The 15701-nt window shown below is 36.8% G+C and overlaps 1 protein-coding gene across 1 annotated transcript in view; it reads left to right on the top strand.

The window, feature by feature from the left end:
- Positions 1-4424: 4424 nt before the first annotated feature.
- EPYC (epiphycan) overlaps positions 4425-15701 on the top strand; it is a 47798-nt gene continuing 36521 nt past the window's right edge. Inside the window, exons 1-2 of the mRNA XM_004384197.1 lie at positions 4425-4504; positions 6851-7028. Coding sequence (XP_004384254.1) covers positions 6864-7028 — 165 coding nt within the window. The 5' untranslated portion in view covers positions 4425-4504; positions 6851-6863. The remainder of the gene's footprint in view (positions 4505-6850; positions 7029-15701) is intronic.

Below are 15701 nucleotides of genomic sequence, written 5' to 3'. Positions count from 1 at the left end.
TGTCTGAGCAGGCAGGCTGTGTGTTCTTTGTTGTTTGCTTGTCTGTGGGCATGATTGTTTTCAAGTACTTCTCCAATTGGCAGGGTCAGTTGCTCAGATATGGTACTGCAAGGCAGGTCTAGCTGAAGAGGAGTTGCTGGGATGGGTTGTTTGTGGCACTTACTACAGCCACCAGCGCAGGTTGGTAATCAGTGCAGGGCAGGTTCCTGTAGGCTGTGCCTGTGCTGCTTAGTGGTGTGATGTTAAGCGCACGGTGCAGGTAGGCAGGATGGAGGAGGGAGATTGTGATGTGTGGAGTTAAGATGGATATTGGATAGAGGAGAGAGGAACAGGAGCCAAAAACATACAAAAAAAAAAGAGTGCTAGGGGAGCTTGCCATTGGAGTGGAGGGAGAGATGATAAGACTATGAAATGGAGAAAATCAAAAAGAGGAGGAAGACAAAATAAAAGAAAAGAAAAGGAAAGAATGAATAAATAATAATTAGAAAGAAAAAACAACAGCAAAGCTCCCAGGGATCCCACCGGTGAGGCTACGGGGTCTGGTGAAGTTGTTCTCAGGTGTTGCAGTACAGCCTGGCTAGAAGGCGTAGAGGTATTCAGTATCAAGTATTCCGGGGACAGGAAAAGAAGGAAGTTATAGAGAGAGGAGAAACTGAGTAATGAAGAAAGACAAAAAGGGAAAAAGAGGGAAAAGAAAAAAAAAAAACAAATTCGAAAAAAGAACACAAAAAGCCACCCAAAAAAACAGGAAAAAAAAATGAAGAGAGAAATGCCCTAAGGGATCCCTCTGCACATCTGGGCAAGCTGAGGGGCTAGGACCCAAGCCGCGTAGCACCACCCTGCCAGAACGGGCTCCCAAGTTGAGAAAAGGAAAAGGAAACAAACAAACAATTCAAGACAAACAAAAGACCCGGGATCCCACCAACGTGGCAGCCCAGACCAGGAATCAATTTGACACTGGAACGGAGCTCTGCAGCCCCTTAGGAAGAAGCAAAGATGGCGTACGGAGCCAAGTATTTGAGCGAAAGGAAGGGGAGGTGGTAAGACGTAAGGAAGAAATCAAAAGAAGTGGAAAAAAGCAACACCAGCAGCCAGCAAATGGCACTCAGGGAGTCGGCCAATGTGGGCGGGTGGAATCCAAGCAGCCGGTGCTTCAGGGCCAAGAAACTGTGGCTACGGGAAGCAGAGGAGGCCGAGTGGGGGTGAAGAAGGGTCGGGGGGTGGGAAAGCATGTATTGCCAATTACCGGTTGTTCTGTCTCCTGCTGGAAGCTCCGTGAAGCTGCTTTCTTGTTCCCCCAGTTCACTGGTCTCTGATACGAGTCCAAGATGGAGGATCCGTGCTGTGTTAGCTGATAGGGGACCTCTGCACGAACCTCTCCTCGCTCTCCGTTCTCTGTCAGTTTTCTCACTCCTTTTGGTGCTTGGCTGAGTTCTTTATCTCTTCATTTGATGTTTTAGGGTTTCAGGATTGCTGTTTTCTCTGTTTGACTTATTTTTTTGGATCTTTGCTGTGGAGGGACGGCATGGCACTTCTGCCTAGAGTGCCATGTTGCCGGAAGTCTCAGATTTACAAAATTTTTGGAAATTAAAGGGATAAAGTTTCAGTTATTAGACAACACTCCTAGTCATAATGATCCCCTGAGGGTTTCCGATAACCAAACTCAGGCTCTATTAAGAAAATTAACATGAGACTAGAAGATATTTACTAGGTATAAAAGAGGCTAGAACAGGCAATTAATCCTTCTTCTCTGTTCAATGGAGATTAGGTTCTCATGATACTGTTACAAATTTGAGCTCCCACAGTTAAAACAGATTTTAAAATACTGGAAAGGGTTCAAATAAGACCAAGAGAAGTGATTAAAGAGGTTGTCAGTTTTCACAGGTAAAGGTAAAATGTTTCTATACTTGGAGCAAGTGAAGGTTCAGAAATGATAACTTCTGCTTTCAAGCATACACTAATACAAGTACTTTGCTTATTAAACTGTCACAAACTTGAACTTCAACTGTATTAGTAGTTAGTGTTCTGAAGCTTAAGGAGGGTACCATTTTGACAGCAATAGCTCATCAATGGATAGTGTGAAAATGTTATTTCTAAAAATAGGGTTTTACAGGTTCACCAAGAGCCCTCCATAAAGCAAAGGACTAGATCTTACCTCTCTAACATCTAACACCATGTGCAAAGCACTAGATTAAATAATGCTGAAAAAGAAAGCTGTGTTAGGTATTTTCAAGGATATCCTATTAATCTGTTTTTATTCTGTTGTTGTTAGTTGTTGTCCAGTCAGCTCCAACTCATGGTGATCTTATGTATAACAGAACAAAACATTACTTGGTCCTGTCTTATCTTCATGATGATTGGTATGTTTGAGTCCATTGTTGAGGCTATGGTGTAGTGCCTTCCAACCTAGGGAGCTCATCTTCCAGCACTATATCAGACAACATTCTAGTGTGATCTATGAGATTTCATCACCTACTTTTCAGAAGTAGATCACCAGTAGATTTACTTCTAATCTGTCTTAGTCTGGAAGCTCCATTGAAACCTGTCCACCATATGCGACATGTATTTTAAATAATGGTGGCATAGCTTCCAGCATCATTGCAATATGCAAGACACCACAGCATGACAATAGAGCATCTGAAAAAAAAAAGCATAAAATCTTGTCACAGGTAAACAGGACTTGAAATAAAATCTGAGGTAGTGAGAGCTGCCACCATCTTTTATGGCCACTCATATTCCTCAGACTTGCCTCGTTGATGTCTATGGACCTGAGCCAGTTTGGTTTTCTCTTTCTTTGTGTCTCATGGGATGTTGAATAGCTTAACATCTGAGTCTTTTTTCCCCCCATCTGTGAATAGTGATAACCACTCTGCTTAAGACTTGTGTTGAGAAAATTAAGAATATTATATGAAATACCTAACACACAATGTGGGGCATTATTGCTAAAGAGAGCCAGCTTGGGAACTCAGATTCAGGCTTCTTCTCAAGATGCTTCTGAAAGTAGCCTCTCTGTGATGCAATGGAATTGACAGGATGAGGGAAAGAAGCCCCTCCCTAAGAGATGGCCTCTACTTTTTGAGAGGTCTTGACAACTTCATATCTTACTTAGGATCACTGTTTTTTGCCCAAATAAAATTTGCCCCAAGAAAAATAATACACACTGAAAGCAAATCATTTAGAAGTAATTTTGGACAGTGAAGATGATGAATGAGAATTCTCCAAACAAATGGGCAAAGAGGTTTTTTGGGGAGGAAAGGTGGGAAAAGGACAGGAAGGAGAATGAGGGAATCCTGAAGACAGATTTTCTTTTCCTCAGCAGTTTGTGCAGGCCCAAACTGGCTTTCCCAGCTGCTAACTGAAAGGTCGGAGGTATGAACACAGCCACTTTGTGGGAGAAAAGACCTGGCAATCTGCTCCCTTAAAGATTGTTGTTTGTGTGCCGTTGAGTCAATTCTAACTCATAGAGCCCCTACAGGAAACCCTATGGGGCAGTTCTACTCTGTCACATAGGGTCGCTATGAGTCTGAATCTACTCGACGGCAACTTAACAATAACAACATTCACATCTGGTCATGAAGGAAAGAGACCTTATGCACAGGTGAGAGCCAGACTTATGAATTTATGTAAAGCCTACCAGAATACACGATGCAGGACACATTTTTCTCTAGAACTTTTACAGTATAAAAATGAGGAATGAAAATTTAATAAATATATACTTTCTCTCCCTAACTGTAATAAAACCCAGTTTCACAAACTGTGTCAGGTACCAGGAGCCTAAAACAAATCTTGTATTCTAGAAGGAAAAAAAAAAAAAATTACGTAATTTGATTTGTTTGGCCCTGTTAGATAAGAGAGAAATAAGAGCCTTTCTTTTTAAAACACTTTGGTCATATTTAAGCATTATTTCTGAACACACTTTTTGTAAATTTTCGTGCAAAAGGTTTATTGTTTCTTTGTTATCAAAGCGTTCCAAGTGATCCAAATAACTTGGATATCTCTTTTTACCTACCGAACATTAAACAGGTAAGGCTTTTGTACTATTTACTAAATTTCAGTTAACATTAATGAAAAGTGAAGAAAGCAATTCAAGACATGCAAGTTTGGAAAAATTATTTCTTATAAGAACTTTCCTATAGTATTACTGCATATATTAATTTTATTTCTTAATTGATGCTTTTCTTATAGATGAAATATGTTAAAACCAACTTCTGCCAGTTAAAAAAATTTAAGGTTATGCATTAGCAGTTCTATCTTAAAATAATTTTGAAAGCTTTATATACTCTATAGTTTGGATTCTACTGCTTAGCTTGAGTGACTATAAAATGATTTGAGGTTTTTAAGAACTGAGAAGCATTTCTCAAGGTTAGCTTTTCCAAACAGAAAATTGAGTGTGATAAATTCCACCTCCCACAGACCCAGAATTCACATCCATTGGTCAGGGGCAAATACCACTGGCTCTGCGTTCTCAGTCACTTCGTGCCATTTCACCAAGTAGGAGCCAAAGGTAAGTTTTTACACTTGCTTTCTTGTTGGGTTAGAGCCTTTCCCCCCTCACCCCCAACTATAACAGGCTTTAAAAAATAATTCAACTTGCTTTAATCTCTCATGGTGAACTTTGATTCAATCAAGTTGGTTTAATTTTGCTATTGACTTTATACTATTCTTGGAAAATCCAAAATCCTGAATTAGCTTAGGAATTAATAACATACAGCAACATAGCTGATCTTAATAGCCATGACAGATGCCAATAAAATTACAGTAGTTTCCGATATGCACCCTTAATCAAGGGCATGGACACAGACCACATCCTTTGCTGCTATAGACAGGCACTATTGATTTATATTGATTGAAATATTATGCAAATGGAGAAAAGGTGAGGTTTAAGGTGTTTAAAAATATTCTAATGATCATCTTGCATTATGTATGTAGAATGTGTTTTTTTAAAGTTTTATATAAACATACATTTTAAAATATTATTAAATGGAGTAAAGTGCAAAAAAATTCAAAATTTCAACAAAGAAACTACATTGCATACTAATATAATTACTTAAAAGAAGGAATATAACTTTTATAACTAAACATAGGTAGATTCTCTTCACATTTCTAAGATTCATACAGTTACCTTATCACTGGTAGCTTTAGGAGATATGCCAAATTCAAGTAAACCGTGATAAGTAGCCATTTATAATCAAATGTAGACTGTGAAGTGAGAAAAAGCATCAGCAACTGCATGCTTTCTCTGAATAATGAAAGTTGCCAGACATATACAACAAAAACGTATTTTTTTTTTTAGGTTAGTAGTGGCCCCTGTTAATGCTTTCCGTTTGAATTTGGAAGAAAGGTTCCTGGAAGGTTTGCAAATTACACTGTTTTATTAAGTAGAACTTTGCTGGTAATTGCCTAGAACAGTTGCAAATCTGCAATTCTTCAACGACCTCTGTAAAGGCAAGTAAAATAGAGGCTTGGTTTTTCCAGTGTGAATAAAAAGTTTATTTGAAGAACACATAGGAGGGGATAAAAATGAGCTCCTTGTACTGCTCCTTATGCTCAGAGGAATTTCATATCCTTCTGCCTCAACTTGCTTCATAAGGACTTTCATTCAAGTGACTGAAGGTCAGTTTGTCTGCCAGTGAATTCAACTAACATTTATCATGAATTCCATTCTATATGTGTGCATAGGTACAAACACCATATGCACTGTTATTCAAGTAAAACCAAAAAGAGTATCCAAGACAGAAAACCTTTTAAAATTAAAAATCCTTGATAAAAAGTTCTACAGTACTTTACATGCTAATAAATGACTACTAGGTAACATTTTAATTGTTTAAAATTAAACTTGAGAATTATTTCTTCTAAGCTGAATATATTCAAAGCAATACATACAAATCTAAAATAGTTAAAATTATAATGTCTTGACTGAGCACCCATAAACATGATGTTATAAAATAAGAATAGTGTTTATTAAAGAAATATAAAACTAAATATTATTCTAATCTTACATGTGTGCAAATTTCTCCAAGAAAACCTTGCCATATAGTGCCTTTGAAAGTGTGTTCCTATTAGCTTTGAGTTCAAATCTTAGATAGCTATTAAGAAGTGAAATGAAACACAAAACTACAGGGAAAAATGCTTTCTTTTTTGCTCTATTGAATTAAGAACATTGTGCATGAAATACATTAAATTATGTATGAATTAATGATACCCAGAGGCAACAAAGAAGTAATAGGAAAAAAATCATTATTATTTTGTTCTGAAAAAAACGCTGGCTTGAATTCACAAGAAACATGTCTGTTTCCTTATCTGTAAAATGGTACAGCAGTCATAGCAATCATCATTATCACCATCTTAATCATCATAATCATCATCATCCCTATCTCCAGAGTTGATGAAAGGATCTAGTGGAACTTAAATGCTTATTAAAAAGTAAAAATCTTAGCTAATAAAAAGCCTATTGTGAGTAAGCATATCATAATCTTTCTGCTTCCCATTTTCCCAATTGTTCTCTATAAAATGTCTCCTTTATAAAAACTTTGAGAGGTTTATGAATTAATGTGAACATCTGGTGTCAATGGTCCTTAGAAACCATATAATTTCATGTGTTATGTTTATAAATTATCCACGTAAAGAAAGCTACCAGCTTGAGTTCTCAGTGCTGACATTGATTTAGCAATTCCTATTTAGTGCGATGATTGTGAGGATGGTGCAGGACCAGGCAGTGTTTTGTTCTGTTGTACATACGGTCGCTACAAGCCACAACTGACTGGACGGCACCTGACGACAACATTTAGTGCAAGTTATTCATGAGTTATTCTCGATTAAATGTTTATGCATTTTAATATGTTACCATTAGGAAAGTTTGAAAAATGAAAACCTTTGCAAGACTTGTTCTGGGACTTGTCATCTTTGATGTTGCTGTGGCTGCTCCCACTCCAGAGCCCATCAACTATGACTCAGAAACCTATGATGCCACCTTGGAAGACCTGGATAATTTATACAGCTATGAAAACATACCCATTGATCAAGCTGAGGTAATTGATCTCTCCCACTCTTAAGATATTTAAAAGCCCTGTATGAGGGCTGGTTTGGATTTGTTCTCATCATACACGTTTTGTTTATATATAAGTAGAGATGTTCTATCTTAATAATTTCATATTAACTTTTTCTCTAAAGCTCATTAACTATGTTTAAGTCTAATTTTGGGACAGTCTTTGCTTTCTTACAGTTTATTTCATTTTCTTAATATCTCCCTATCAATAGAATAGAGAAAAGTTGGAGGAAAAGGCAATCAGAAAAGAAAAGAGTTAAAATAATTAGCAATGCAGAAATTTGGGGTAAAGGAGAAAGATGTGAGATTACAATAAATCAGAATAAAACAAAAAGAACACAGTGAAAAGACAATGGTTTGGAACTTCATGGAATCGCAAGAGTGAATGTACCCTAAATGACTGATTATCTTTCTAGCAGTAATGTGGGTAGTGGCAAGGTTACAGTCCATTACATAAATCTGATGTGACATGTTCATAATTAAATGCTAGGCTTTTCACATAACTAAAGGATACAGACTAAATTTTTCTGAATCACAAAATAAACAGACCTTGAAATACTGGAATGAAATTAATGTACAACATTGACAAAACTAACTATAAATAAACAAAAGGGAAATTACATCACTTTTACAAGATCATAACATATTTTGGGCAGTCTTTCAAGTGTAAATCTTCTTAGAATAACTACTTCTGAAAACCAGGGATATGAAATATTTAGGCAAAAGCATGTATCTAAATTCTATGTAATTTAAGATTGTAAATATTTCCAATACTGTTTGTGCTACCTTATGAAATAAAAAGTCAGATGTTCACAATAAGTTTTCATAGATTCTCTCTCTCCTCAACCCCGTCTTTCTCTCTCTCTCTTTTGCCTTCGCTCCCTCTCTGCCTCTCCCTTCCCTTATTTTTTAGTAATTTTTCAGGCTCAACAGGAGATCGCTTTTCTTCTGAACATTTGGTTATGACTCCATTTTTTAAGTCGATTAATCTTCATTTTTTTGTTTACTTCACTGTATGGCTCCTATTATGTTAAGGAGATTTTCTGTTGAAACTTTGTGGTTATTAACACCAATCTTGCTCTATTTGACCTCTACATCTTCAACCTTATGCATAAATGTATAGTATAAGAACGTTTTCCAGTGCTTAACACATCTGCTCTGTTCCTCTTTCCATCTTTCATATTTAAAAAAAAAAACAAAAACTATTGGTGAATATCTGCATTTATCTACCAAATAAAATTATTTTAGTTCAAACTTATTTTGCTATTCCTCCAGTTTGATGACTACCATAAGCACATAGTCTATTTCTTATTTTGCTATTCCTCCAGAATGACAAAGTTTGATGACTACCATAAGCAGATAGTCCATTTTGAGTAGGGTTGGGAAGTGGTGGCACAGGTTCCTTGCATTCCCTTCAGAAAGCCAAATGCACCAAAGAGGGAATACTGTTTGAAACTAGGGTTGCCCTAGGCAAAATTTTGAAGTAGATAAGCTTTATCTGCAGAACTCTTTTAACCCATCCCTCCTGCCAGGATCCTTTTCACTGCACCGAAAACCCTAAGATTCTCATGACGTTCTAAAATTTGAAATTTGAACTAAAAATAAACATATTTATGTCTATGATTATACATTTATATAAAGATGATTTAATATACAGTTTTTCCTTAGTATTCTGGAATAACAGCCTTGCTGCAAGTTAACAAATATGTGGTATTTTATTCTGTGACACCTCCTGCTCTTAGCCTATGCAAGTATGTCTAATTTTCCACAAAATTCTTTTGCACTAGCCTAGACAAACCCAGAATCCTTAACAACGGAGGACTCCAGGCAATCACTAGCAATGATTTATTGTTGATAGAAATCTATTAGTTATTCCTAACTTAATCCTTTGTGGAGATACCCTTGTCAGAAAATCCATTTATGGATAAATGGATGCAGATATAGCTAAAGATATAGATAAGGGCATTGGTGGCTCAGTGGTAGAATTCTCACCTTCCTTGTGGGAGACCCAGGTTGGAGTCCCAGCTAATGCACCTCAAGCACAGCCATCAGTTGATTGTCAGTAGAGGCTTGAGTGTTGTTTCGATCTAAACAGGTTTCAGCAGAGGTTCCAGGCCAAGACAGACTAGGAACAAAGGCCTGGAAATCTACTTTTGAAAAAAGTCATCCAATAAAAACCCTATGGATCACAAAAATCCTGTTTTGTATGGGGTTTCCCTGAGTCAGAGGTCGAGTCCACCACAGCTAACAACATGTTGTTATGTTGTTAAGTGGCATCGAGTTGATTCTGATTCATAGTGACCCTGTAAGATGAAACAGAACTGCCCCATAGGGTTCCCTAGGCTGTACAACAACATACAGATATACTGCAGGGATAAAATAATATATTTGAAAATACAAAGTGTACATAATAAAACAATATTAGCAAGATTGATCCAGTAGCAAAAACCAAACCAACCCACCCACCACCTACCAAAAAAGTAATAAAACAATAAACAAAAATGATATGGTAGAGTATAAATAAGATGACATGAGAAATGAAATTCAGAAGAACTTTACCTCAGATCTTGACAAATTTTTAGTATAAAGTGGTTTACAAACAAACATACAACAATTCAGTGTATAATTCCATACGGGAAGGCCTACAATAAAGTCAATAGATCCAGTGATATGAATGGATTCTAGAACATAGTTACTCACGACATGAATGTTGTGAATCGTCTTGGAAATCCAGATTCTGGTGACTCCTGGTAAGCTTACTTGTCTCATCTTTGTAAGTTAAGTTGTTACAGATGTTCTTAATCCTATGTGACACTTTCTTACTGAACACTGGTAACACACCCTTATAAGTTATAGTTGATGAAAACTTCATGCCAAATAAAGCACATGGCAAATCGTGAGATCAGATTCTTCAATTTTTTATATTTAGTGCCAAGGGTGTGGTTCTGCCTGTTTTAGCCTTAAATTTATCTCATCTGTAAGTAAGGCAACCTTATATTCTAAAATTGTAAACTTATGGGATAACTGAACGACGCTTCTAAAATACAGACCAGTTTATTCCTTAAAAATTATAAACTGGTTTACTCTTTAACTGATGAATTCTTAAACTGACGTGTGTGGTAAGATGTCCCTTTTAAGATGTCTCTTAAGAGACCCTTCTCCTGGCATGCCCATGCCTTGTATAATTCTTGGAAGCATGAATGTGCTGGGATATTATGCCTGTGATAGAACTATGGTATATGGAACATTTTACCTTAAGATAGGGAGATTCTCCAGGTGGGCCTGACCTAATCTCATGAGCCCTTTAAATTAGCGTCTTGAGATCAGGGATGAGATTGAAACATGAGAGAAATTAAATACAATGGAAATTCTCTGTTTCTGGCTTTTAAGATAGATGGGACCAGGCAATAAGAAATGCAAATGATCTCTAGGAGCTGAGAACGGCTGACAGCTAGCAAGAAAACTATTTCTTTACTTTAGTTTTATATGATTGCTTTTACATAATTGCACCTACAGTGTGCCTCTGTCATCAATAAAAAACAAAACAAACAAATGTGTTGTTGTCAAGATAATTCCTACTTATGGTGACTCCATGTACTACAGAATAGAATTGCTCCACTGAGTTTTCTTGGCTGTAATCTTTATGGAAGCAGATTGCCAGGCCTTTCTTCTGCAGTGCCACTGGGTTGGTTCAAACCTCCAATCTTTAGGTTAGTAGATGAGTACAAACTGTTTGCACCATCTAGGGATCACTATATCATCAGTACACACCAAGAAATATTATACTACAAAGCTCTCTAGGGCCCTTATTTTTTTTTTCAGCAGCAATGGTGTGGAAGGCATTTGCAATGACATCACATAATGCACTTTATGAAGACAAGTAGGAGAAATTTCTGGTAGAACTCAGTGTCAAAATGGATTGCAACTTCTAAGGAATCTGTTTATTTTCTGCTCTCTGTATCTTGTAACTGATTGTGTTTGTCATTTTTCTTTGCCTACTCAGAAACCTAATTTTTGGCTCAATTCTTCCCTGTTTCATATTATTTTCCCTACCTTTATATTCCTGTCACTCTAAACTCCTTATGTAGGTTTATTGAAGTATTACCATATGTGCTTTTAAAATTACCTCATATCCTTTCTGGAATGAGATGGGGTATGCAATCATAAATAACAATAACAACTAATAAAAGATTATCAGTAATTGTAGGCCAATAGGAAATTTCTTCAACTAGGGATGTTTTCCTTGCTATTACCCCTCAAATGATCTTAAAATTGAAACCAATTCTTCGCTTTCATGAAGAGAAAAATGAGTGACCACATGGTTTAAAATCATCCTCGTAAAGAAAACTATCACTGAAATAAATTAACTCAGTTTAGGGGGGAAAAAAGTGTTTAGCGATGAAGAAGCTATCAGGTTTGTCAAAGAATGAAATTTAATTTTGACAGTTTTAGGAAAAGGGAGAGAACTCAATGAAAGCAATTGTATCAGTTAACAATTGAAGAATGGATTCTTTCCACATGTCATCATTATAATTTGGTGCTATGCAGAATAATTTTAGAATATTTGTCAGTGCCCCTGTAACACCAGAAATCACTTAGGCAGAATCAAGCTAATTCTGGACCAAGGCTTCGAAATGGACGAACCACGCTAATAATTTGTATTTCTAACAAGATTCCTGTTGAGAATTTGTATTTCTAACAAAGTTTCTGGGAAGTTATAAAAAAGAACCACCTGGGGATCTTATCAAACTACAGATTCTGAATCAGTATATCTGGGGTGGAAAGGCAAATTCTCAGTAGGGGTTTGAACTGGAATGAACCAGTCTGAAGCCCTGTTTTTAGACTACTTATGAAAATCAAAGTCCACTTTATATAATGGTATATAAAAAGGGTCATAATTTGTAAATATAATAAATTGGTATAGTTTTTTGTTAATGCTAAAGGGTAGTTTGTCTCAAAATTATCTCTATATTTTTGGAACAAAAAGTATTTAAATTAGTAATATATGTTCTACTTATTTCCTCTCGTTAGGTGTGGACTATCCAATAGGAAAGGTGAGCACGGTGCTTACCTTGCTTACCAGATCATCTGTAGTGAACAATTTAACATTTTTTCACCACATCAAAGACTCTGCTTCTAGGTATGGCTGGCATCTGTCTCTCTCCCAAACCCACAGCACCTTCCTATAGAATCCAAGCCTCTTTTCAAACTTACAATCCCTGACAGGGGCAGACGACACAGTATGGAAGGTCAGCACAGGCTTACTTTTGTTTAGTTATTAATCAAAGATGTGGTGAAACCAATGTGAAATTGTTCACTACAGATGATCTGGTAATCGAGGTAAGCACCGTGCTTACCTTGCCTCTTGGATAATCCACCCCTGCCTCTGGTGACAATGGACATGACATATAAAGTTATATCTTTATAACTGGAAGTATGTCTCACCTTAGCCAATTTATACATTCCAACCATATGGTTTGAATATAAAACAACTCTTATTATAAAATGAGACTGTAACTGAGTCAGTCTGAAGATTCTTTTCAGAATATGGAAAATATATATATAGCTAATCTTCCCCTTCACTGAAGACATTCTAGAGGAAGAGAGGGAAGAATTTTTGCTGATGAGCTTTTAATATGGTTGATTGATGAACTTTCCATATGCTTCTTTTAAAAACAGTGTTAAAACCATTGATTCTTACTTTAAGCTATTTAAAAGGATTTTAAAATGAAAGAAACAAGAAATATACAATTATATGTATAAGTACATAAGGGAAAAAAGGATATTGATAGTCTTTACCAGCAAATTCTTTGTTTTCATATATTAATTATGATATCCCAAACATAATTCTTACAACTGTCCCTTGAAAGAAGATATTATTCTACTCATTTAATAAGATTAACTAAAAATCATAATTTTGCCCAGGGTTATTCAGCTAATAAACTTTAGCCAGGTTATTTTAATGCCAAAGAAGAGAGATTTTGGCACTAAAATCTTTCAGTATTTTTCTGCTTCTTTAATCTTTACTCCTTCTAACAGCAGCCCATATTGAGGTTTCTTTTCTCTGAAATGAAGTAATTTGATTATTAGAAATTAGAATAACAATGTTCAAGTGATTACAGTTAACACACTATCTAAGCATCTCTTTTAGCTGTCAAAGTATTTAAGGGAGGGAGAGGTAAGATGATCCTTCTGCACTGAAAGCTGCTTTGGCAGAAATCTGAGGATTGAACAATTTCTGCCAAACACATTTCTCCCTCATCCATTTTCAAGATAAAAGAGAAAGTAAGACGTAGCTTTCATTGCCAGGTGTTCATGGTCACATTCTTTTAGATAATTAATATGATCACTTTAATAAATTTGAGCACTAGGCTCATGTTCAAAGCAGAACTCCATTGCTCTTAACATATCTACATGTCATATGTGAAACCCATAAGAATACATCTTTAATAACCCAGGCTGACAAGCTCAGAGTCTTTTTACACCTTTGGAAACTAACAGTTTGGATGGTAATGGCAAAGTAACTTCAAGATTTATTATCAACTGTGTAGAAAATCTGGGGAGAAAAAATAAGTTTAAAATTCAATTTTGTTTAATAGAACCTCAGTCTGTGCTTAAGTGAAAATCCAAACACCATCCTGGATTTCAAATTAATGAACACACACACACACACACACATACACACAAAATAAAAACAGAAGACCAATCCATAATTTATATATTATCTGCTGAAGGCCTGGGGTTGCTGAACAAGTGCTGACAGGCACCATGTAGATTCTTAGTGAGTGAATAATTTGGGGAGGACTTTGCTTCCCAAGTTGGCTTTGCCCAGGCACCTAAACCATTAACACACACACACACCAAAGAGTGGTGGGAGAGAACATTGGATTAGGGTGTTACTCATTTATTTGCCTGTTTCATTACTGGAAGGCAGATTGTCACTGTGTTCAGCAGCACAGGCTCTGGAGACAGCCTTCCTGGATGTGAATCCTAGGACTGCCACACCAGCTGCATGACCCTGATCAAGTCATTCAAGACCACTGGGCCTCGATTTCCTATGTGTAAAATACCTTCTGAGGATTAACTAAAATAAACATATTAGCTGTTTAACATAGAGCCTCTCACATAGTAAATATTCAGTAAAGGTTAGTAGTTTTACCATCAAATCACTCATTCAATCAACAGCCATAGAGGCTGAAGCACTGGTGATCAGGGAAGCCTTCATGGGTGGGATGGGATTTGAGCTATAATACTGGCTAGTCTCTCCATTGGTCTTGGGTTCACTTTAGGCCCACTCACCGGTCTCTTATTGAGAGCCAGGGATTGGGAAAGGTAAATTAGACCCAGTCCCTCCATACTCCTAAGTACCTCCCAGTCTAGCAGTCTTATAAACAACTTCAACACAGTAGCGGTGCTTAATTTAATTACTTATGATGGATAAGTAAAAGTAAGATCTATAATTATCCATTAGGATATAGTTTTCCATGAGTTAAGTTATAAAATACATAAATGTTGAAAAACAATGTCCTAAAATATGTCATCACTATTAGACTTGACAGCTAATCTGAGATATTTATTTTATTTGTGTGGTTATCTACCACCTTTTCTAAAAGGTTCTTAAGGCCATTTGCATGAATAAATCCTCTAAATGTATACATAAAAAGATACAAAAAGCTATAAAGATACACTTAATAAGGTAGAGGGTCAGCAGAGAAAAAGTGGAAGACCCTCAACAAATAGATTGACACAGTGGCTGCAACAATGGGCTCAAACATAGCAACAATTGTGAGGTTGGTGCAGGACTGGGCCATGTTTTGTACTGTTGTACACAGAGTCATTATGAGTCAGACCTGACTTGACAACACCTAACAACAACAACAACAACAAGATACATAGTGACCCTATAGAACAGAGTAGAACTGTCCAACAGGGTTTCCCAGGAGCGGCTGTTGAATTCAAACTGCCGACCTTTTTGGTTGGCAGCCATAGCTTTTTTTTAATTGTACTTCAGGTGAAGGTTTACAGAACAAATAGTTTCTCATTAAACAGTCAGTACACCTATTGTTTTATGACATTTGTTAACAATCCCACGCCATGTCAACCCTCTCCCTTCTTGACCTTTTTTTTTTTTGGTGAAAATATACATAGCCAAAGATACATCATTTCAAAAATTTCTACTTGCACAGTTCAGTGACATCGTTTACGTTCTTCCAGTTGTGCTATTCTCACTTTAGATGAAGGTTTACAGAACAAAGCAGTTTCTCATTATAACAGTACACATGTTGCCCTATGACAATGGTTAACAACACCACTACACATCAACACTGTCCTTACTCAACCTTGGGTTCCCTATCACCAGCTTTCCTGTTCCCTTCTGCCTTCTAGTCCTTGTCCCTTGGCTGCTGTGCCTCATTAGTCCCATTTGGTTTTATGGGGCTGTCCAATCCCCGGCTGAACGGTGAACCTCGGAAGTGACTTCACCACTGAGCTAAAAGGGTGTCTGGGGGCCATACTCTCAGGGTTTCTCCAGTCTCTTTCAGCCCAGTAAATCTGGTATTTTGTGTGTGTGTTAGAATTTTGTTGTACATCCTTCTCCAGCTCTGGTCAGAGCAGTCAGTGGTGGTAGCCAGGCACCATCTAGCTGTACTGGACTCAG

The sequence above is a fragment of the Trichechus manatus genome, unplaced genomic scaffold, assembly GCF_000243295.1.
Source record: "Trichechus manatus latirostris isolate Lorelei unplaced genomic scaffold, TriManLat1.0 scaffold00119, whole genome shotgun sequence".
In the NCBI taxonomy this organism is placed as follows: domain Eukaryota; kingdom Metazoa; phylum Chordata; class Mammalia; order Sirenia; family Trichechidae; genus Trichechus; species Trichechus manatus.
Note: the sequence above shows the minus strand (reverse complement) of the source record. Positions and strands in the feature narration are given on the sequence as shown.